The 22606-nt window shown below is 53.5% G+C and overlaps 10 protein-coding genes across 10 annotated transcripts; 6 read left to right on the top strand and 4 right to left on the bottom strand.

The window, feature by feature from the left end:
• Positions 1-1301: 1301 nt before the first annotated feature.
• Z519_04321 (uncharacterized protein) lies at positions 1302-3271 on the top strand (the record flags this gene model as incomplete). The annotated part of the gene is made up of 3 exons (XM_016762067.1): positions 1302-1734; positions 1871-2363; positions 2428-3271. 3 exons carry the CDS (start codon positions 1302-1304, stop codon positions 3269-3271), a joined length of 1770 nt encoding a protein of 589 aa, XP_016622405.1.
• A 456-nt stretch (positions 3272-3727) lies between these two features.
• On the top strand, positions 3728-6179 carry Z519_04320 (uncharacterized protein; the record flags this gene model as incomplete). Its single annotated transcript, XM_016762066.1, has 4 exons — positions 3728-4057; positions 4349-4541; positions 4641-4859; positions 5062-6179. 4 exons carry the CDS (start codon positions 3728-3730, stop codon positions 6177-6179), a joined length of 1860 nt encoding a protein of 619 aa, XP_016622404.1.
• Positions 6180-6537: 358 nt separating this feature from the next.
• Positions 6538-7218, bottom strand: Z519_04319 (uncharacterized protein; the record flags this gene model as incomplete). Its single annotated transcript, XM_016762065.1, has 1 exon — positions 6538-7218. One exon carries the CDS (start codon positions 7216-7218, stop codon positions 6538-6540), a length of 681 nt encoding a protein of 226 aa, XP_016622403.1.
• A 266-nt stretch (positions 7219-7484) lies between these two features.
• Positions 7485-8596, bottom strand: Z519_04318 (uncharacterized protein; the record flags this gene model as incomplete). Its single annotated transcript, XM_016762064.1, has 3 exons — positions 7485-8045; positions 8089-8268; positions 8333-8596. The coding sequence occupies 3 exons, from the start codon at positions 8594-8596 to the stop codon at positions 7485-7487; spliced, it is 1005 nt and encodes a 334-aa protein (XP_016622402.1).
• Positions 8597-9840: 1244 nt separating this feature from the next.
• Z519_04317 (uncharacterized protein) lies at positions 9841-12624 on the top strand (the record flags this gene model as incomplete). The annotated part of the gene is made up of 9 exons (XM_016762063.1): positions 9841-10096; positions 10152-10423; positions 10479-10970; positions 11022-11303; positions 11352-11609; positions 11669-11823; positions 11880-11908; positions 11963-12012; positions 12061-12624. The coding sequence occupies 9 exons, from the start codon at positions 9841-9843 to the stop codon at positions 12622-12624; spliced, it is 2358 nt and encodes a 785-aa protein (XP_016622401.1).
• Positions 12625-13422: 798 nt separating this feature from the next.
• On the top strand, positions 13423-14232 carry Z519_04316 (uncharacterized protein; the record flags this gene model as incomplete). Its single annotated transcript, XM_016762062.1, has 1 exon — positions 13423-14232. One exon carries the CDS (start codon positions 13423-13425, stop codon positions 14230-14232), a length of 810 nt encoding a protein of 269 aa, XP_016622400.1.
• A 595-nt stretch (positions 14233-14827) lies between these two features.
• Positions 14828-16282, top strand: Z519_04315 (uncharacterized protein; the record flags this gene model as incomplete). Its single annotated transcript, XM_016762061.1, has 1 exon — positions 14828-16282. The coding sequence occupies one exon, from the start codon at positions 14828-14830 to the stop codon at positions 16280-16282; it is 1455 nt and encodes a 484-aa protein (XP_016622399.1).
• Positions 16283-16730: 448 nt separating this feature from the next.
• Z519_04314 (uncharacterized protein) lies at positions 16731-17726 on the bottom strand (the record flags this gene model as incomplete). Its single annotated transcript, XM_016762060.1, has 1 exon — positions 16731-17726. The coding sequence occupies one exon, from the start codon at positions 17724-17726 to the stop codon at positions 16731-16733; it is 996 nt and encodes a 331-aa protein (XP_016622398.1).
• A 957-nt stretch (positions 17727-18683) lies between these two features.
• On the top strand, positions 18684-20021 carry Z519_04313 (uncharacterized protein; the record flags this gene model as incomplete). Its single annotated transcript, XM_016762059.1, has 2 exons — positions 18684-18712; positions 18794-20021. 2 exons carry the CDS (start codon positions 18684-18686, stop codon positions 20019-20021), a joined length of 1257 nt encoding a protein of 418 aa, XP_016622397.1.
• Positions 20022-20956: 935 nt separating this feature from the next.
• Z519_04312 (uncharacterized protein) lies at positions 20957-22480 on the bottom strand (the record flags this gene model as incomplete). Its single annotated transcript, XM_016762058.1, has 1 exon — positions 20957-22480. One exon carries the CDS (start codon positions 22478-22480, stop codon positions 20957-20959), a length of 1524 nt encoding a protein of 507 aa, XP_016622396.1.
• Between the last annotated feature and the right edge of the window lie 126 nt (positions 22481-22606).

Here is a 22606-nt window from a genome sequence, read left to right as displayed (position 1 = left end):
CTGTAGCCGAGGAGATCACGAATCGAAAGGACAATGCCAGGGATTGATATTCTTCCTGGAGGCTTCGTGCGCCAACAATGCGCACCAGAGATCGGTATGGTGCAAGAGTCCTAAACATATGGAACAATAAAGGCCCCAAGCATCGTCCATTAGGCGGATCTAAATATGGCCAATTCAGGATCTGAATCGCAGACGCACCAAGTAATATGGCAAGGATTTGCGAGGCAAAGGGACACTCGCACGATACGCTCGACCGGGTTGGACACGTATCTCGGTTCTGCGTATTCAAGGATGTGGCGTGTGGTGGCTGCCAGACTTGTATATGGGACGATTCCGAGTTGCGTGAGGCGCAACTCAAGAACACCAATTTGTTCCCTTCGCACAGCAGGATGCCAGAGACCCTTGCTTAAAGGTTGGCTGTCCACCTCGAGGGAAAAAAGAAGGGGCCCATTACTATTTCGAGTATTTTCGCTCTTCTGCAGCCCGACCGCATTGTCCCATCTTTTCATCGTCACCGCCTCCCCTCGTTTACAGCGACTGCATCATCTTCCTTGGGCTTCACGAGGGGCGGGTGCCAAGCTCAAGAGCGAGCTGGGGAGCAAGCGATCCGAACGGGTGATTACGTGTCTTTTCGCACACTGGGTGTATACGCACACTCCACATGTACAGGGTATTTTTGTCCTATGGCAGTTTGACAGCCTCGACTCCGCAACTTTATATTCATCGTCCAATTGGCTCGCCACTGCAGAGTTCGCTCTTTGATGAGACAGCGTACGAACTTTTCACTTGGACATGATACGGAACCTCTACCCTCTATAGGGACTGCTGAGGGGCGGTGGAGTACGGATCAGTAATGATCTGAGATTACCCAACGGAAACAACAGCTCGGTTGCCGTCGCTCCAATGAAAGGGAAACGGCCGTCGCTGACTCATTTCTTACTTACCCTATGGCGACTGGGAAGGTCCTAGCAACCAAAGGGCGAGAAGTAGAAGTCTAAGCCATGGTGGCCCTGGTGGCCCTGGCCGATTGATTATCCAAGCTGCCGCAAAGGCAATTTTCAGCATTTGCTCCGACCCCCGGCAGAATTGCACCTCGCTAGCAAAGCTTTCGCTCTGCTCATCCATTTTACCTTTGGCCTTCTGCAGACTCCATTTTCAAAATAGCCTCATCGCTTAGAGCCAGGGTCATGTGCTCCTCAGATCCCACATTTCTGCCTCCCTTTCGTGGTGAATGGCAGTGTTGTGGACGATTCAAATAACTCCCGTCGTCATGACGGACTTCTCACACAAGATCTATCCGCATGGCTTCCGACCCTGAGAGAGAGTTTCTGTTCCTCAATCAATCTCTATCTTCCAAACCCCGCTCGCAGAGGGAGAAAGAGCTCCAAGACGCCGATCGTCGAGCTCACGCAGCTCGGAACTCTAGACTCAAGCGCCCCGTCCCACAGACAGGCGACGGCGCTCCCTCCTCGAGAAGCCGCTCCTCGAAGAAACCTAGCCGTCGCCGAGTTGATGCAGTTCAACAAGATGACGATGGTCTGGCGCCCCCAGTTGCCACACAGAATCTGGCCGTACGGCCCAAGACTCCGGAACCTCAACACACTGTCCTACCGCCGTCTTTCTCGTCAAAGTCCTTGACCTCCACAATTCCCCTAGGGCAGGGTAATCACGACCCCTTCGACACTGCCTCAATTGGTGGCTTACCTCCTTTCATCTACGATATTCTGGACCATTGTGAGTCGTAACCTCCCGGCACTCGATTGACATTTGCTCAATGCGAAGCTATGCCGTGTCTGGCCTCTTTTGCGGTCGATTGCGGGTTGGATTCTATAGATCTGTCGCCATTGCTGATTCTGTCCCGATCTTACAGCCTACCGCTTCGTCTGGCCTGCCGTGTTGAATCAGGACCCGCAGACCGCTCAACGATTTGCGGCCATGAGACGGAGAAGCGCTCGGGAGAATCCCTTCATTCTTCATGCACAGATTGCCAATGCCGCGGGACACAAACTGCGGCTACTCCCGGCAGGTCACCAGTCTCGGTCACTGGTAACGCAAGCAATATCGTACCATGAGCGGAAAGCTCTAGAGGCCGTTGGAGGCATTCTACAGAAGAATCCGTCGCCGCCCTGGGAGACTATAGTTCTGGCCCTGCTTTTGGTGACATGGCCCGCTGGGGTCCACGAGGAGGCCCCATCAAAGTATCCTCTTTCGCCGATGGCCACAGCCCAAAATTTACACCTTTTTAATAACATGGAACTGACGCCCGGCCGAATCCAACAGATCCAGCGATTATACCGTGTCCTCGAGCCTTTGGGTGGTCTGGATGGACTCTCGACCCCTGATCACTTGCATGTGTTCAGTTTGTAGGTTCCACCCTCGCCCCTATCAGCATGCAGTAATTCTGTCGTACTAACCGACGCCCTCAAGTGCCGACACGTTTGTCTCGTCTCGACTCGGCGTCCGCCCTCTCTGGCCGTGGCCCAAAAACCTGCACTACGCCTTCGAAGCATTCAACGACCTTGTACTCGATCCTCATGCCTTTCAACTGTCTCTGGTGATGGGCCGAGGCTTCTGTTGTGTGAAAAATGCTCAACTTTTACGACTTCTAATGTTGGCCTGCAGAGCCACGCTGGCCATCGATCTGTATCAGCGGAGGGTCCCCACTGCACCCACGATCCGGGATATATGTACGGTCAGGAATGCTGTGCAACACCAGCTGTGCTCGCTCGACCCGCCGCCTGATCTGCTGCCCTTACACGACGACTCTCTCTACAATATGGTCCGCCTTGCTGCACTGATTTACAGCGACTTGGTTCTTTTCCCGCTCGGCGAATCCGTGAGCGTCAAGTCGCAACTTGCGTACGACCTGCGAAAAGCACTGGAACTGCTCTTCACTGGAGGAATGCTGAAAGCTCAGGCGGAATGCGAGCTCACAATCTGGTGCCTGACAATGGGCACTATGGCCTCCTCGGAGACAGTCCATCGGGAATGGTACGTCGAGCAGCTGGGACGAAGCTTGCGAGAGGACCGCCGACTATTGGACTGGATTCTGTTCCAGACGCTGATGTCACATTTCTTATGGTGGGACCATGTGCTCCAGCCTCGATGCTGGGATGTATGGAACGAGGCGGCGCAATCGATCCAGGTGGACGGGTCAAGTTTTCTCACCACTGAGACAAAGATACTGTTGGGTGACGGGGATCCTCGCCCTTGTATACTTGATCTAGATGTGCATTCTGGTAACCGATGGACGAGGCACTTACATGTCTAGATAATGATATCGCGATCCGTGGTGGAAGCCAGGGAATGCCAACCACTTAGGGCTTGGTCAGTCGCTTGCATCGTGTGCGTTGAGACTGTATCAGACTCAGGCCACTAGCTAAACTGCCGACAGCAAAGAGATGCATGGTAAGATCGCTTACTGCTCTGCTCTGTCTGGCCCACGGCTTGGTCGAGTGCGTCTCTGGTGTGTGGCGGTTTCTTATTGGGTCGCACCAACGAGATTTTGATGTCACCAGCTGTGGATTGTGGATTACATTTCAGTGTGGGCACGTGGGGAAGAGACAGCAACCAGAGATAGACAAGGACAGAACCTCTCTCTCTCTCTCTCTTTCTCTCATATTCATCTCTCTCGTTCTCTCCTTTCCTCTCTCCCTCCGGCACCTCTGCCCATTGAATTCCCACTCATTCTCATTGATCAGATATAGTCGGGGAGTGAACCACAGACATGTCTTCCTCTTCCACTTCCTCTTCGTCCACCCTCACCTCCTCCTCTTCGTCCCTTGCCGCCAGCCTCTCCAATTCCCTAGCCAAATTCAAATCCATTTCAAGCAGCACGCTGAGTCCGCTGGCCATCGTGGTTCTCGCGTGCGTGGCTTTCATTCTCATCTTGCGCCTCCTCCTCCTGCTGCTACGGCGGAACAGTCGGTTAGGACCCCTGCCGCCGGATCTGCCGTGGGTCGCGCGTAACGAGAAGGCGTGGGTCCTGCGCGACCTGCGGACCAGGCTGTGGTGTTTGCTTAACTATGAGGAGGCCCTCAGGAGGGCGTATGATCAGGTATGTATGTTTCCCTCCACCCCTCTTGTTAAGGCTTTAATGCCTTTCTCCCGTTTGCTTTCCTTCGTTTGTTTTGGAGGGAATGTTATTCTCGGACGATATACGAGCGAAAGTAGAGACAAGGACAGAAGAGAAGATAGGAAATCACGACATTATTTCATATTATTTCCTTGGTTTTGATACCCGTCCCCCTTTAATTTCCCCTTTTCAGGCCTATCCCACCCTCTTCAGCCCTCCTAGGCCCATATATTTACCACCCCAGTCACAAACCTAACCACGCTCTCCGAACAGTTCGCTCGCCACAACAAGGCGTGCATCCTTGCCACCCTCGACGGAGAGGTCGTTCTCCTTCCGCCTTCAAACACACCCTGGCTGATCGCCCAGCCCGACAATGTCCTCAGCGTCAATGGCGCGCACAAACATATCTTGCAGACCCGATATACCTTCCCGAAACCCGAGATTATGGATCCGACTGTCCATTTCGGTGCGTCGTCTTCTCTCTCCCCTTCTGCTCTTCCGGTTCTTTGATCTAGAATAAAGACATCTCTTGAACATTCCTGACAAGTCTCTTGTCACATGCCAGACGTCATCAAGTCGGAGTTGACCCGGCAAGTCTTCAACGTGACGCCCGAAGTGTGTGATGAGTTGGCGGCCGCTGTGGATCACATCTGGGGTAGCGAAGCCGATCCCGATTTCGAATTCTACTCCGATGCTGAAGGTTGGAAGACCGTGGTACTCTTTGACAGTCTCACCAAGATTATAGCTAGGATCTCTAACAGGGTCTTTGTGGGCCTACCGCTCTGTGAGTACATCCGCTACATCTCCTCGAATGGGTGATTCTGGAGCTAGGTAACGAGGAGGCAGTGTGCCGTATGGGCTCTGGTATGGGAGATAGCCCTAGGTGGAGGCTCCGTGAATTGTGCCACATCGCCTCTCCTCAGAGGAAATAGCCTCCAAATTGGCGGTGCTCGGGATCCAAAATGCTAATCTGCAATGTATCTCAGGCCGTGACGAGCGATACCTCAAGAACGCAATTGGTTTTGCAGAAGACATCGCCTTCTCCGCAACAATATTACGTCTTCTCCCTGGCTTCATTCGCTCTCTTGTCGCGCCGATAGTGACGTCTCCCAATCGTAAACATACTCGTGAGTACACCGAAATCCTCACACCTGAGATTCTCCGGCGTCAGCGCCTCCAGCAAGAAACTGCGAGCGATGCCAAGTCCGTGCACAAAGATCACGAAACGGAGCAGAACGGGGACACAGTGAAGAACGACTTCCTCCAATGGCTCTTAACCCGCTCGCTCACCAAATCGTATCTTTCGCCGGACGAAACGGATCCGCGGATTATATGTGCGCGCCTTCTGCATGTGAACTTCGCATCCGTTCATACTACCAGTTTCATTGGGACCAACGCCTTACTGGACATCCTTGCCGCACCACTAAATGAACGCGTGCTGGAAACGCTGCGGAAGGAGGCTCTGGACACCATGGAGCAAGATGCAGCATCTGGACCGGCGGCAAGGATGTGGTCGCGCACGGGCATCGCCAAAATGCACTACCTCGACTCGGCGCTACGGGAAAGTTCGCGTCGCGCGAGCATCATCGGCGTAGGTGTGAACATGAAGGTCGTTGCCCCCGGAGGTATCACGACACCCGATGGTACACATCTGCCTGAGGGATGTATGGTGGCCACACACAGTTGGGGATGCCATAATGACGAAAAACTTTATGCCGGGGCAGGTAAATACAAGCCCTTTCGGTTTGTGGAGTTGAAAGATAAAATCTCCACTGGTGCCAGTGATGGCGATAGAGACAAGGCAGATCGAGAGAAGGAGTACCTAGATAAAGCACACCTCTCCTTCATCGCCACCTCGCCCTCGTACCTCGGGTTCGGACACGGTCGGCACGCGTGTCCCGGAAGATTCTTCGCTGCGCAGGAGCTGAAGCTGTTACTCGCGTACTTGCTCTCACGGTATGAGATACAGATGGCCATGGAAGGTGGGATTGGAGGGAATTGGAATGGTAAGGGCGTTAGGCCTGAGTGTTATTGGGCGGGACCGAACCATGTCCCGCCGATGGGAGCCAAAGTGAGAGTGAGACGACGGAAGGAGTTCCGATAGTCTCATGCGAGTAGAAATAAAAATCAGCCGTTTGGGGTGTCATGTGGCCGGCCCCGAGAAGAGAGTCAAATGTTAGACAGGCGCGAGGATTCGAGGACATACCTAGCGCATAGTGACTCCATTGACAAAGTCATCGATGAGGACCGTCGGAAATTGACGGACGTGAAGTCGCAGCAACTCTCAGCAACCAGTTTCGATTGGCGAATGACTCGGCGCAGGTTTGAGAAGGAGCGTCTCTGGCAGTCGAAAATCGTCGAGTGACATAAGTGATGCAGAGGGCGAATCTTCCAAGCACTATGCCATCACAGAGACTCGCCCGTGGTCCCAAGGGACAGTTCTTGCTGCTTTCCGGCGACTCTCAGCCATGCTCATCCTCCGTCACATCGTCGTTCGATGTCGATTGACTCGTTTCCTCAGCAAGCCTCGCCCTCCAAAAGCCCTTCCCGTAGCTAACCACAATCTCCTCCCCCTTTGCGATCCCTCTCGCCCTCTTCGCTCCATCCTTCTTGGCCCTCCCCTGACTCAGCACGAACACACCGATCCTCCTCTCCCACTTCTTCCCCTTGGTGACCTCGAGTAAACAGTCCTTGAACTCGGCGTTGGGACCCTCGGGGCGAATGCCGCGGTAGTCGTTGATGAAGCGCGCTTCATTGCCGCGTTTCGAGGCGTCGATCGACAGGTCAAGCTCCCGGTCGAGACTGAGGTCGTAGTTTGACGTTGGGTCCGTGGTGGTGGACGAGTGAAGCGTGCCAAGGTAGAGGATTATAAATGAAGACGGGGCTAGAGCACGCGCGGCAAAGAGACCGTGTTGGGTGTATGCTGGGTGAGTCGGGTCGTTGATGGGTTTTATTTGTACGAGATGAGATGGAGATGGGGGTGAAGGGAGAGGAATAATGGGGAGTGAAACGGAAGGAGGGAAGGGTGCGGTTGAGTGAAGGAGTTCTCGGGAGAGAGGAGATGGGATGTGGAGTGTGTCGATATAGATGATGTCTTTGGGCCAGTGCTTTGGCAGGGGGGTCGAAGTCTGTCTGATCGGCATCGATAGGTGTTGTTGAGACTCGTGGTGGGTGTTGCTTGAGTCTACAAAGCACGGGCAAGGTACGTGGTATGGAGTAGGATGGCGGCGATGGATAGGGGCTCGGCTAAGTTTCCATCTTTTTACCACTCACAATTTTGATGGCCTTGGTCCTCACTCCGTCCCACGTCTACACGCCAAAGGAGGTCCCAAATCAAGCCCTGAACCAGTGGTAGCAAGCCATGTATAAATTATCAGAGACGCGTGAAACTCGACAACACTCAGATCACTCAGAATGTCACCACAATCTTCTCCGCACTGGCACCCTTCTTGTGTAGGTCCATAGCATGCTCTATGCTCTCCAGCCCGTGACCTACGACATCACAATTCGGTGCTGCAACAAACGACTCTTTGGCCAAAACTTCGGGGAGAAAGTACTCGTACATTGCAGGCCCGATTTCATTGTCAACCAACGTATCGCCGAAGATGCACTTGCTCCGGATGCCGTGCCTTGTGGCCTTGATCCACAGAAATATCAGTGACGTGATATAGTGGAAGGTGATCTGGGGCACGATGAAGCGCTCAGGAGGCGTCTGGGGAAAGGGGTAGCTGGCCATGGAGAGGAACTTGTTCCCTTTGCAAGTGGCGAGAATGTCCAGGCATTTTTCCGCCGCGCCTTGGCCGATTGACAGCGCCCCAGCTGCAATTCTCCCTTTGAACGCCTTCTTGATGTCCTCTGCCACCGTTGGGCTCCTGTAGTCGAACACTTTCATTGCACCGAGACGCTTGACGAGCTCAAAGGTCCGCGGTGAGGCAGTGGTGATGACCTCGTATCCGGCCGCGATGGCGAGCTGGATCGCGTTACAACCTACGCTCGTCGATCCCCCCCCACACAAGCAGAGTCTTGCCCGTGGGTTTTGCGGCCGGCACCGAGGGAAGTTGGATGGCGAGCTGGTCCGTCTGGAACAGCCCACACGCTGCAGTGGAGAGCCTGAGCGGAGTCACGGCCGCATCCACATCAGGGATTGTGTCTGGAATATGTGACACCATGTGCGTCAGAAGGACGGTGTATTTCTGGAACCCGCAGTGTGAAGCAAAGTTGTGCTTCTTCGCCTGCCCAATGGCGTGGCCGACGGACACGATCTCCGGCCTTGAACCACGCGACGTCCTTTTCGACCTCAACCACTTCGCCCACCACGTCGCTTCCCAGGATAGCTGGGTATTTTACCCAGTTGAAGAGCAGGTCGCCCATGCTCTGCTTGATGTGATCAAGCGGGTTGATTGCCGCGGCGTGACTCTGGATCACGATCTCCAGAGCGCCTGGCTTTGTGTAGGGGGTGGACTTGACCTGGAGAGGAGTTGATTTCGCGGACGTTAGATATGCGGCTCTATTCGAAGGCATGTCTCTGATCACGACGCGAGCCAGGATGAATGGTAATGGTAAGTAGAGCGTAAATTAATGTCTGTTTTACGAGATTTCGGTGTTTAGGTAATTTGCGCGATCGGCTTCTTTGGGATGTTTTCTATTGTCTCGACCTTTCTAACGAGCGCCTATCTATCCACCTTACCCGTGGCGAGCTTGTCTTGTTATTATTATATATGCATTCATACTGCGCTCCAGCGGCACACGGAGCGACCTCAATGAGGAGTGGGAACACGACCATCCGACTCTCCATCGTCCGATCCTCCGAGATATTAAGAGTCCGCTGCGAATGTGGACTTCACTCCTCTTGTTTCAGGGTCTTTGCGCAACAACTCAATTGCCAATGGCTCTCCCCTTTGAGGCTTGACATCATCTACGCATCGTAGACAGAGCGTTGGGAGTGGCAGAACCAAAATGTTGTGCAGACGACATGGGAGGAGCTTACTGTGGTGAGTACCTCTACGATGTCAACACACCGGCTATAACTGGCAAGCTTGGTCAGCTTGGTCTCCTGTCGAATACTCCCTCCTTAGCAAAGAATGCGTAACGATTTCTCTTGACTGGTTGGTGCACGTCAACGCCGAGCCCGTTCATAACATTCGTGACCAATACAGACATGTTCCCAGCGAGCAAATTTGATCCAAAAACGCTTCTTTTGCGAAGAAATAGATTCCTATAATCGACCGTGGACAAAATGACTAGAATCACTCGAATAATATCTGCCATAATCAGAAGTTCAGCAACTACATCCGATACAGATAATGTGCCACGCACGGGATCTTGACGTCTTTGTAGTAAATGCTCCATACCGAGTACAAGGTACCTATCAAGTTGGGAGCTGAAGCCTGAGGAGCCCCTGTTTGGCCCCTGGCGTGGCCTTCTCGGCACTTCCGGATTAACTGATGCCCACTACCTCGTATCTTCGGGCAGGTTACCTTGGCTAGTCAAGCAGCTATGTTGCGCCTACCAACTCAGCAGCTGCCCCCGCCCCGGGGAACCTCGAAGGTGAGCGCGGGGGATGCCTAATCGCAAACATTAGGCTGCCGGCCTGCCACAGGCGTCACAGCCCCCCAATCAAAGTCGCACTACCCTGTAACCAACTCACGCGTTGGACAGCAACCACGACGCCAACACGCCACCACCAAACAGGCTACCTCCAACTTCACCTCATCTCACCATCCTCCTTCCACGCCCATCATCCTATGCATCACTCCCTTGCCACGATGGACCGTCACTCATTGTTGAGTAGCGGCGACAGCATTGGAGAGAAGTCATCGCCACTGCGAGATGAAGAAAGCAATGCACCAGCTCCCCGTGACAGATACGCTCGTCGCTATTCGAAACCCTCCCACAGGCTTCCCTTTGTGCTATTCTTGGTCCTCTTCCTCATAGGACTTGTCTTTGGCTACTATGCCGTGAGGGATGATGGAAGGCCTACTCTCTGGTTTGGGCGCAGGCCCCATCCTGACTGTTTTAATGGTGAGTCTCTCCGTGAAGTTGATGGACAATCCGTTTGGTCGTTGACAAGCCAAAGAGGACGGGAAGGACTTAGGACAGAGCAGAGCTGATATCTGCCTCACACCTGCGTGTGTTCATGCCTCTTCCGAGCTGCTTTATAACTTGTCGCCCGACTACAAGACCCTCGACCCGTGCACCGATTTTGAGGAACTCGTTTGCGGAGGATGGCGGGACCGCCACGATCTACGCCCAGACCAGGGCGACGCCTTCACTGGCACCATCATGGCTGAGAATTCTCAGATGTTGCTCCGTCACATTCTGGAAGCTCCGTATCCGGGATCGTCCGCGGTAGGCCTATGGTATCGAGTTGATGATTTTGAAAGAATGCTTATAAGTGCTGCAGCATTCCTACTTCTCGCCTGCCGTTCTAGATAGTGCCACTGGGTCAGTTGACAAGCAGAATTTTGACAAGCTCAAGGCTGCCTATGACGCCTGTTTGGACGAGGACACCATCAAGAAACTCGGTGTTGCCCCGTTGGTCGAGATACTCAACGACACTTCGACTCATTTCTCGTCTGGCGACCTTTCTTCGACGATCTCATTCATGCTCAAGTCTGGGATGCCGTCTTTGATATCCGCTGACACTGGTGCCGACGACAAAGATCCGGACACCGTGGCCGTCTCTATTTCAGCTCCATGGAGTATCGGTTTACCTGCGAAGGAGATGTATGAAGACGCAAATCTCGTGAAGAAGTATAGAGATACGGCTTCGCAAGTTCTCTCAGCTCTCCGCGAGAATGCTGCTACGGCTGCGGTGGACGCTCATGCTTTGGTAGAATTTGAGAGAAAGCTTGCGAACGCCTCACCAGATGCTGAAGACCGCAACGACGTTACGGTGAGCGGAAGTGCTTCTTTTCTCATCCCGACTCACTGACATATTGGATAGAAATACTACAACCCCATGTCACTGGCCGATGCAGACACTCTAACTCCACAATTGAAGCTGTCGCAAATCCTCGACAGTCTCGTTCCCAAGGACTACAACCTAGATCGAGTCATCGTCATGGCGCCACAATATATGAAGGATCTTAGTAAACTGCTGACTGACACTCCAAAAGAGACCCTCCACTCGTACTTCATCTGGAAGGCGATCCAGTCATATGCCAGTTTCATTGAAGCCGATGCAGTTGAACCCCTCAAGCGGTTTTCGAACGAGTTGGCGGGCAAGGTACTCCGCTTCTTCCGATCCTCGTCTTCTAGTGTTGACGTGATCTAGGATCCAGATACAAAGCCGGAACGATGGAGGACGTGTGTCTCCCACGTCGACTTCGGGGTCGGCTGGATTCTGAGCCGCTTCTTCGTTGAGAAGGCGTTCTCCGCAAAAGCAAAGCAATTTGGCGACCAAATTGTCTCCGATATCAAGGACCAGTTCATTGAAAAGCTCAAGGTTACTGAGTGGATGGAGAAGGAAGTGATTGAGTTAGCCATCTCCAAGGTCCACAATATTGTCCAAAAAATTGGATATCCAGATAAGGTATGTCAAGTTCCGAGGGCGATCAACGGTTGGCACCATACTGAGGTTTCCGTCTGCAGAGTCCCAATATTATGGATCCCGTAAGCCTGAAGAAATACTACGATCCGGTCAATATCACTTCCTCGACATACTTTGGCAATGCAGTGTCAATCATCCGTAACGAGCTCGCTCGCGAGTGGGCTGCCCTCGGTAAACCTGTGGATAGGAACCAATGGTTCGTCGCAGCTTCTTGTCTTCATGCCTGGTTGCAAAGTGCTGACAATGTCTCAGGGATATGACTGTTCCCACAGTGAATGCATGTATGTGCTTGCCCTTTCCCTCTGCCTTTTTTTTGGGACCATACTGATCTGCAGACTACAATCCTCCCGGCAACGAGATCGTTTTCCCAGCAGGAATCATGCAGGTCAGTCGAGCTAACGGAGTGAGATTCGCATTCGGCAGCTAAATCCAGCAGTTCCCCGTCTTTGACGTCGATGTCCCGCAGTATCTCAGCTACGGCGCCTTCGGCTCCGTTTCGGGCCACGAGCTCTCCCACGCATTCGACTCAACCGGACGCCATTACGACCAGAACGGCAATTTCACCGACTGGTGGACCGAAAAGACGATCCAGAATTTCAAAAAGCGCGCAGAGTGTTTCGTCGAGCAGTACTCCAACTTCACTGTACCAGGGCCAGATGATAAACCGTTGCATGTCAATGGCCGACTGACTCTGGGCGAAAATATCGCAGATGCAGGAGGTCTCTCTGCAGCATTTGCAGCATGGAAGAAGCGGGCGGCGGAAAAGCCAAACCAGGACCTTCCGGGTCTGGAATTCTTCACACAGGAACAGTTGTTCTTCGTCAACTACGCCAATTGGTGGTGCGGGAAGACGAGGAAGGAAACTGCCATTCAACGGATCTACCTGGATCCCCATGCACCGAAGTTTGCCAGGATTTTGGGAACCATGGCCAACTCCAGGGACTTCAGGGAGAGTTTCCACTGTGAGAATAAAGAGCCTGTCTGTGAATTGTGGTAGGGAGGATTATGTGTGAGGGGGGGGACAAGCAGGGCTGCATTGCATCATCGGCTGTCATTGCTATATTCCAGCCGCTGTTATCAAAAAATCTGGATGGATGGGAAAAGTACATTGGGCAAAAAGGGGCATCAATACTTCCACACCGGGGGTTTTTTTTTTCAGTGTCTCTCGGATGTCGTTCGTTCTGTACTCAGTTGTGTCTCCATATTTGTCAGGGCTTGTGGTTTCTTTCCCATCATTGTGTGGTCGCATGTGGAGTCGTGAGTCGGACGCGCAACCATCTCTGGGTCACGCATTGGATGTGCGACGGACTCGGATATTGACTAGCTCTATGTAAGGCCAAAGAACACGCGGGGAATTCCATTCAGGAGTCCCTGCACCCTTCGCTTGTGGGCCGATGGACGTTGCTGTGACAAGTTGTAAGAGCTCGTCATACGAGATCTCGCGTGCGACCGGCCGACTCCTCCGCTTGATTTTCATCGCCTGGGCCACGGAGACTCTTCCTGCCTAATTTCTGTGGAGATGCCAACAGCCATGCACTGCAGGCTCTAGCGAAAGAAATACGATTGCGGAGGCACAGACCTAGGCTGCGTAAACTAACCAATGCTTAGGGCGGACAGGGCGGCATCAAACCAGGGCGGGGTGAGCACTGAAGTGAGTCGTGACATGGCAGAATCACATCTCTCACAATTCTACCCAGCCTAACTTCCTCTTCTCATCCTCAGTCCGTGGACCGTACTCCTTGCTTTGGCGATTGCGGCACGGGAACAACACTCTCACTTCACCGTCTCTACTACCATGGCAACGTCTCCTAAAGAGCTCAACCAGCTCGCTCGACAGCTCAAATCTCTTCATGTCCCAGGCCAGCCTCTGATCCTGACAAACGTCTACGATGCCTGTACCGCCTCAGAGATAGCCTCTCTGCCCTCAACCAAGGCTGTGGCAACTGCTTCTTTCGCGATTGCGGCCAGTATTGGCGTTGAGGATGAAAACACCATGTCTCTCAGCGACAATCTAGCTGGAGTGCGCAGGGTGGCTACGGGCTTACGCAATGCTGGCAAGATCGATACACTGCCACTGACGGCGGATTTGCAGGACGGGTACGCCGACCCTGCAGAAGCAGTCAGGCAGGCTATCGAGATAGGAGTGGTAGGCTGCAACATCGAGGATGTCGACAACAGCTTCCAACCACCAAAACTGAGACCGCTCGACGAAGCAAAGAGTCGAATCGAGGCTGCCGTTCGAGCAGCCAGGGAAGCAGGGGTCCCCGATTTCGTGGTCAACGCTCGCACGGATGTCTTGGGGTTCGATGGGACGGTTGACGATGTCGTGGAGCGAGGTCGAGCATATCTAGAAGCAGGTGCTACGACGGTATTCGTCTGGGGTGTGAGGAAGAAAGTGATCACAGAACAAGAGGTGAGAGAAATGGCGAGCAGGCTGGACGGGAAATTGGCCGTGCTTGCTCAAGGCTGTACTATCGAGGTCCTGAAGCAGGCTGGCGTTAGCCGCATCTCTGTTGGGCCTACTCTGTTGTTGAAAGCTCTCAAGTTCATCCGGAACGAAGCTACGGCCATTTTAGAAGTGAAGCAGTGGTCTATGGGAAACTGAAAGCAGGAGGGGGACAGATTGTGTAAACAAGGCTGGCCGAGTTACATTTGTGAGGGTAGCTTTTGCTCACTTCCTTGGGCACAGGATCAGCTGGGTACTTTTCCCCCTTCTTGGTTTCCCACGGTTATTAGTCTAACTACAACTCTTTTGGAGAATCTCCTCGGAAAACCCCACGACGTAAGTGGATTCTCGGATTCGAGGACTTGAGCAGAACTCCGCCATTCGCTGGGGATACGGCACCTGTACGAGGCACATCTCTTGGCCAGCTTGGCCCGAGCCGGCCTGCCTACATGTCGCCAATCACTCACCAACGTCCGCTGACTCAGGAAGTCAAAGCTTGGGACAACAGATGTGGCAATGTCGGCACGATAAGTGGAGGGTTGTGCAGAAAAGGGAGACCTTCCCGGTTCAGCGAAGTCGTACATGCTTCTTGTCACGACTACATTCAGCATGAGCAACTACGAGCCCAATTCCAACCTGCGAAGCAGTCATACGGTGGCCTTGTATATACGTCTCTTGGAGGATACCCAAAGGTGAACAAGCGGGAGCTGGAAGAGACCGTGTTTTCACCTACGCAGTTTCTGAGCACAACAACATGCCAAAGGTTAGAGTCTTGTTCGTTGACTGCCACCCGAAACGCCCACAAAAGGATCGCGAACTGAACGAGGCCGAACGCAGGGCTCATGCCGCCCGCGAGACACACCGCAAAAGGCAGGCTCAGAGGGACAGAGATCAGCCACGCCATGCCACCTCTCCAACCAGTCAATCCATCCTCTACAAGACAGATCCCTTCGAGACGGCCTCGGTCAAAATCGACAATGCCGTAGCTGGCTTACTGCACTACTATGTCTACTTTTACCATCCCACTATATGGCCTAATGAGATGACGGTCCTTCGCCAAGGGCTGTACACGTTCAAAAGTGCCGTCAACTGCATCATGCGGACAGTTGTCGAGGACAGGCTCACTATGTACTGCCTGCTCAGCGCCGCTGCGTCTCGACTCCAGTTTATTGATCGCCTTCCCTGCTCACAGGTGATCGGGAAAGAGGGCTACTACATGCGCAACGCGCTTCGATTATTGCGCTCTCGGATTGATGTGACCTCTTTCCAGACGTCCGAACAGCTAAGGCAGTTACTGATTTGCATCATGTTTTTGACGTCAGCCGAGTGCTACCGCGACGATGTGTCAGCAGCAAAAACACACCTGCAGGCTGCTGTCGACCTCCTCGAACAGAAAGGTGGGCTCACGGCCATACAGGACGAGAACTTGCGGGGCCAGCTCGCGATGGCTGATCTCTATCTCGCCTGTGTCAAGCTCAAACCTTGTCTGTTTGAATGTGACTACGACCCAGGCCCAGCCAGCGTTCTCGATTTGAAGAATCACGAATTGTCCTCTGTACGGAGCGAGGGCACAGCAATTTCACTGCTGGACAGAGACACCGCCACGGTGCCATTAGGCCTGAGAGCAGTGATCGAGCAGTTGGTCCAGTCGTACAGCGTCAAGAGTCGCCTACACATCTCTTCAATGTCGGCGTCACGAGCTATGCAAGTCACTCACTGGATCACCACACGCAACATGGCAATCAGAAACAGGCTGCTGGCACTGACAACGCAAGATGCTAGAGTTCACGCTCTAAGGACGGCAATCATCATGTGGACCCTACTTGCGATGAACGTGACGGGGCGCGCAAAAACCGTCAAGGTGATGGCGCCAATGCTGAAGGCCATACTGTCGCAAATACCAAAATGCGGCTGGGCCGGCGGCGAAGACATCAGGTTATGGATCCTGGTCGTTGGGTTCTCATGTGCAGCCGAGGCCAGCGACGTGTCAGAGTGGTACGCGGAGCAATGCTATGGCTTTGCTAGCAGCTGGCTCAGAGGCCCGACGGACCCGACCCAATGTTGGAACGAGGGCCGTCTTGCAGAGAGGCTGGAAGATTTCCAGCGCGGCTTCTTCTTCGACGCGCCCGTGCAGAGACCTCGGACGCGGAAACTCGTCAAGTGGTTGGAACTCAAAACACTCGAGAACAATGCATCAACAAGTTCATGATCTCGGGACCTGTACTGTGGCAAATCTGATATATGTAAATATATGTACACTCTCGGGCTGGCGTCTTCATTAGCCTCACGATTCTATTCCTCGCTTATGGGTGTCCAAGGGCCTGGTGTACCCACCACATTTAGTCCATGAGCAGTGGTGACAAATGATGCCCAGCGCGCTTTTTTCATGACTCACTCTTATCGATGTCTGCTGTTGGGCCCGGCACGACTGTTGTCATGTCGTTGTGCTCGCCGAACAGTTGTCCGTATACCTTCCTTGGGCGTCTGCTAAGTTAGGAAAGTGGTGGAATCTGCATGGCCTCTTCACATGAACGCGCATTGCTTCTGCAAAGCACTCTAGAAATGGAGCCCGAAATATCATCGTCATGTTCTCTACGCCCAAACAAACAGTCCACATCTAGCCCCGATAGTCTCTCATCAGGGACCTCGGCTTTTCGTTACCTTTCGATCTTAAATGTCACATCAACGTCGCCTTCGCCAAGCGGAATCGGGTTCGACTCTTCGTCAAATAGTGTCCTTTCGAAAAAGCGAACGTTCATGTCTTGATCAGCAAGCACGACGGTCTGCTTCTGCGTCCCGTACAGTCCACTGACGCCCAGTTGCCGAGCCCGGAATGGAAGGTTGATGGACGGCGAGCGGTGTCGGACGGGCGTGTTGTGGCCTACAATGTCGACTTTCTCGTGTCTCCTCGCAGCGGCCCTCTCGTCATCGGCAAGATAACCCATGTCTTTTCGTCCTAGGGTCGGGACGTAGATCGTGTTTCTCAGTGCAGGAATAAACGTCTCGAGTCCGGCGCCTTCGGGTTCGCCGTTTCGAGGAAGGGTTTCGTGGCTTAGCAGATCGAGAAACCTCTCAATCAGCTGGTCTTCTGTTTCTTCGTTTTCGACGCTGTGACGGATCGTATTTAACATGAGCTCTTCGCCCAAGGTGACCTTCTTCCACGATCGGTCGGCGAAATCGGCATTGCTGAGGCCAACTGTGTGCACAACCTCCCCTGCTATCCAAGGAACCTGACTTTGGTGTTCGGCGCGGTTGGAAATGACGGCGAGCTTCTCGCCTATGTGGCCACACACAAGGCTGAATCCGCCGGCATCCTTAGCAATGCCAGTATTGACAACGTCTTTGACAAACTCCTCCACAGGACCGACTTCTTCGGATAAAAACTTTTTGATGATGGCGCCACGGCTGACGGCACTTCGAGGCGGGGTAGTGTCTTCCTTGTAGTTTGTCAGGACAGCAATCTTGCCGGTCCTCGTCACCCCTAACCATGTCCCGTGGATATCGCGGAGCATATCCCGGCCTCCCAGGACGTGGGAATGAGGATCTGGCCACCATCCGGCAACATCGGTTGGTCGATTCAGATACTCGTCGCGGTTGTCGATTAGAATTAGCCGATAGGAAGGGTGTGCGGTGGAGATTATTGCGATGCACATTTCGAATAAAGATGAGCGTTGTTCTGAGGAAAATATGGCCTTTTTGGCGGCGAAAGGGAGCGGAAGGTGTAGGATGGACGTAAAGCAGTAAATTTATATTCAAACGGCCAGGAGGTGATGGATCTTTCCGATTGACATCACACCACTGACTATCGCATCCCCGGGATCTACGAGTAACGCACGGCGAAAAAAGTTGACGTCGTTTGGGAGCAAGGGGCGGCTTTTTGCTGGTTGGTGTGGAAAGGCCTCAATGCCACGTAGGTTCAAGGGGACCTGCAGCAAACAACAAGGACGGCTGTTCGACAAATACAATCAGTTGACGAGAGAGTCGGGAACCGAGGCGAGAAGGTTAAAAGGGTTGGACCAGGAGCCAGTAGGAAGAGCGCACTGGGTGGTCAACTGACTTTTCTTTTTTCGCCGCAGGCAACCAGACCAGCGGGTGCGCTGTACGACAAGTCACTTGCTGCCAGGTCACGTAGAATCCTGGAGTGTCTGCGTGTGTTAGAGTCGAATCTACCCACGAAAGCGAAGGAAAAGATGAGGACTTTATATGCCTCAAGAAAGTTAAAGTTGCATATATCGTCTGTACACTCCGACGTAGAACTTACGGCTGAGTACTCGGCAAGTCGGTAGTGCAGTAACCCCGCGTCTTATCGATAGGGACGAGGCTGAGTGCCGGGCCCGCTTGAGCTGCTTGAGCTGGGCTCTGGGCTCAGCCGCGGAGTTTCTCACAGCCTGGTCCTCTCTGGCTCGTTCGTCATCAGGCACACCGACCTTTGGCCTCATCCGCCGGACGGGACATCTGTTGCCTCGAGAACAAAAGAAAGAGGCCACCTTTCTCCACATGCTGTATCGGACTTGGCTGCCTGCTGGGTGTCCCAAAGATATCTAATTCCTTCCTTGACCATCTGAGCAATTGGCCTTCCCATCAGCGGCGCTCAATCACTACCAGGCACCATGTTTGGAGTCATAGCAGACCTCATAGCGTGAGTACAACAGCAGCGAACCCCCGCCATACACCATTTACAACACACGACTAACATCCTCTTCTTGCTCTATTCATACAGCTCCGTCACCACGATCCTCCTCCCAGCGTACCTCTCCTACAAAGCTCTGCGCACAAATGATCCAGCTCAAACCCACCCCTGGTTGATATACTTCACCATTCTCTCCCTCACCCTTCTATTCGAATCCTGGACCCTTTTCATAATAGGCTGGATCCCTTTCTACTCGTGGCTCCGCCTCATCTTCCTTCTCTACCTCGTCCTTCCTCAGACCCAGGGTGCCAAGATATTCTATCTGGACTATTTGGAACCGTACATCGTCCACCATGAGAGGCAGATTGATCAGTTCATTGGCGAGACGCACGACAAACTACAACAGATGGGGTTGGGATATCTGAATATCGCGATTGAATGGGCGCGAGAGAGGATTCTGGGGCAGAAGAGTCCACAACAGCCAGCGGGTCGGCAACAAGCGGCAGGCGTGGGAGGTTACGCAAGCTACGCATCAGACCTCCTTTCCCGCTTCGCCATGCCCGGGGCAAGGACGAATACCCCTACTCAACCAGGCACAACTTCTGCAGGAGTGTACAGTATGGTATCGAACTTCGCTGCAGGCTTGGCTTCTACGTCCACCTCCCCGCAAGGAACATACCGCTCTGCGGCTACCGAAGCCGCCTCAATCTCCATTCCCCCAAACCTCTTTCAGTTCGAGAACATCCCGGGCCAGTCGACGGCTGAGAAATCCTCTTTCATCACCGCACAACGTGATAGGCTATTGGGGCTGGTGAGGATGCTAGATAGCGAGCAGCAGAACTTGGACCTTGCCTACGGCGCTGCTCCAGGCGAGAATAGTGGACGTGGGGGTAACGGTGGGCATAGTAAGCGGCCGTCGAGCTCCGGATCCGGATTGGCAATGGGTGGTGGACTAAAGACAAAGTCACGGAGTGAGCAGTCGTTCGAAAATGTCGACTACGACGAAGCCACCGGGGTTTCGAACACGCCGGCGGAAGCTTATGATCGTCGGCGTGCTAGCGGCAGTGAAGGCGGCGGCGGAGGCTGGATTCCCGCCGGCGTAAGTGGGTGGTTCTCGGGCAGTGGTCCCGGTGGCGGTGCTGAAGGCGAGGGTCACTATGACCGGTCTGAGCGGGACATGGATAGGGAGCGGATGCGGGATTCTGCCAGAGCATCCAGGGGATGGTCCGCTGCGAGGGATATCACGGACGAGATCACACGCGGTATGAGTAGTGGTGTAGACACGCTGGTGGGAGACCATGACAGACACAGATCATGAAACACAGCCAATGTCAAAAAGCAACGCGAAAGGGAAAAAAAAGAAATTCGTACCAGGACAGGGACAAAAGTTGCATCCGCATGCTTGCTTCCCCTATAGGAAGGTAAACCTCTGTACGTGGATGGGAGGGAGGCACGGGGCCCCGTACCCTCCACCTCCCCTTTGATGAGCTGGCTGGCTACACAATATCGAGATGGCGATCTTGTAACCATTTCCTAAGAAGTTCTTCGTCCGCTGCTAATTGGTGTTAGGATCGCTCTACGTGAGGCATATTAACTCCGTCCGGACTGGGACGCTTGGGCCGCCCCGTTAGGAGTCCGCAAAATGTAGGTCTACGGGGTTACGAGCATAGTATAGGGCATAGTGCGACAATTGCCCAAGGGGCAAAGATGACCCATCAGTCACGGTGGGCGCAGAGATGCTTTCCATTCTGAATACATATATCGGTATCTTCCAAATATCTGGTGCTCCGTAAGATCCGTACCATATGGTCGACAAGTCGATAGTCAATCGTACACCAACAAACGCCCTAGGACTACCTTACCAGGTTACCCAGAGACAGTCCCAATCATGACTCTGATCAATGTACTCCGGAATGTGCATCCACGAAACATTGTACAGCCTGCAAATATATGCGAGTCCACAACCCCCGAGGGAACCCTTCCTAGATGGACAAGCCTGAGACAAAATCGCTCACGAAATCGAGCACTCGGCTGAACGCGGTATCCGCCGTTCGTGACCCCCTGGTATTCCTACCCTCCTCTTTGCATAAGACCAAAAAGTCATGTTCATCGCGTCACTGCGTCAAGTGCACCCAAAGAGACCAAACTTTTTAATCATTCCCGACCACAAAATTCATGCGGCGTCCCACGCCATCTCAAAGATGGAGGTGTGGTCACAGGCTGGTGAAGCCCGCAACCAACATTCGCAACTGTTCATTCCGTCGTCGCCCCACGTCTCTCCGTGTGAATTCGGAATCTTTCTCGGAATCTCCTTGCTAGGCCGGATCGCTCCTCGTCGTTTGTCGGACGATTCGATCGAAGGGTTTCCTGTCGCAACCGCCTCAAGGCCGCGATGCGCTCATCTCGAGACCCCGAAGCGAGATGACGGAGATTGGCCACCGTTTCTCTTCGCCCACCTCTGTGTGGGCTACCGTTGGCGTCGGCGGTCCCAGGAGGAGCTAGCGGTGGTGGGAATGGGCCATCATGGTCCGCTGTGGCGGTAGAACCTCTCCGTTCCTCCCCTTCCATTTCCTGCGCCTGTGGTCTCAGGTCGATTCGACACAGCGGACAGGTCCCGCTAACGTTTAGAAGCCATGGGTCAATGCAATCAGGATGGAATTTGTGGTTACAAGGCAACACACGCACTTCCTCTCCCTTCTTGAAATCTTCGGTGCATATCGAGCAGCCCAAATGACCCTCGGCATCAGTGCCGTCGGGGTTACTGGTGGCGATGATCGCCGGTGCTCGGTCGCTGCCAGACTCTGAAGTGACGACATCACCTGCCACAGCTTTGTTCGTCGACTCTGAATTGTCATGATGGGGCGCCGTGGCGTTTCCGGCATTCATCTCGATGTCTGACCCTTCAGCTGGTTTCGTAGCGGCGATGTCTTGATGATCGCCGAATTTGACAATTGGGAGGGTTTCAAGCATGGCACGCGCAATGCCTTTTGCGCGACTCTGTCTGCCTCTTCCCGCGATGTTTCGAGGCCCGTACCTTTCGGGATGTCTGTGCGCCCGGATGGCTCCAGTAACGATAATGACGACGAATAGCGCGGTGATGATGCCAGTAATGGAGTACAAAATGATCATGGCAACCGCGGTCGTCGGCGATTGCCCGATACTACCATTTCCATTGAAGCCAGGGGCAGAGGAATTGGTGTAAGAGGTCAGGTCTGGGAGGATTGTGGCTACCCCAGGACTCGCTTGAGTCAGACTCAAGCCCGCCAAACTGGACGCCGTCGCGCTGTTGGTGGTTGTTAAAATTCCACCAATGGTCGGCAGCGTGTTCAGGCCTGTGGCAACGCAATGGTCACTGGTCTCGCTATAAAGGATGACAATGCTTGCTCGAGGTGAGTTTACCACAATGCGGAAGACTTCGCTTGCGGACAAATTGTCTGGATAATCCTCTGGATCACATGAAACATAGGAAAACTGATCCACGTCGGCGATTTCGTTGGCGTTGGACGCATCGATATTGACCAGATGTCCTTCTACCCTGACTTGGACAAAGCCTTCATGCGACATTTGAGCATAAGGACCCAGTGGCGCCATCTCTATCAAGGGAAGATTGGGGAATTCTGTGCCATTCAAGGTGAATCTTGGAGAGGTCGAGATTGGAAGAAGATCTTGTGAGTTGTTCGATGGCGCAATCGTCTGGGCCGCCACTCTCGAGCACAAGAACGACATCAGTGCGATGAAGACGGCCAGCCATTTCTGACGAGACCGAGGGACATTCATGTCTGCCGTGTGTGGTGTTACCGCCCGACTCTTTGTGTCCGAAATCAATAATCTTCTTCCCGCTCTCGAGAGAAACCCCACTTTCGGATCAATTACACGCCTGCTCGGTCGGATAGGTACGTACAG

Source organism: Cladophialophora bantiana, assembly GCF_000835475.1.
Source record: "Cladophialophora bantiana CBS 173.52 unplaced genomic scaffold supercont1.5, whole genome shotgun sequence".
NCBI lineage: Eukaryota > Fungi > Ascomycota > Eurotiomycetes > Chaetothyriales > Herpotrichiellaceae > Cladophialophora > Cladophialophora bantiana.
This window is presented reverse-complemented; position numbering and strand designations above follow the sequence as displayed.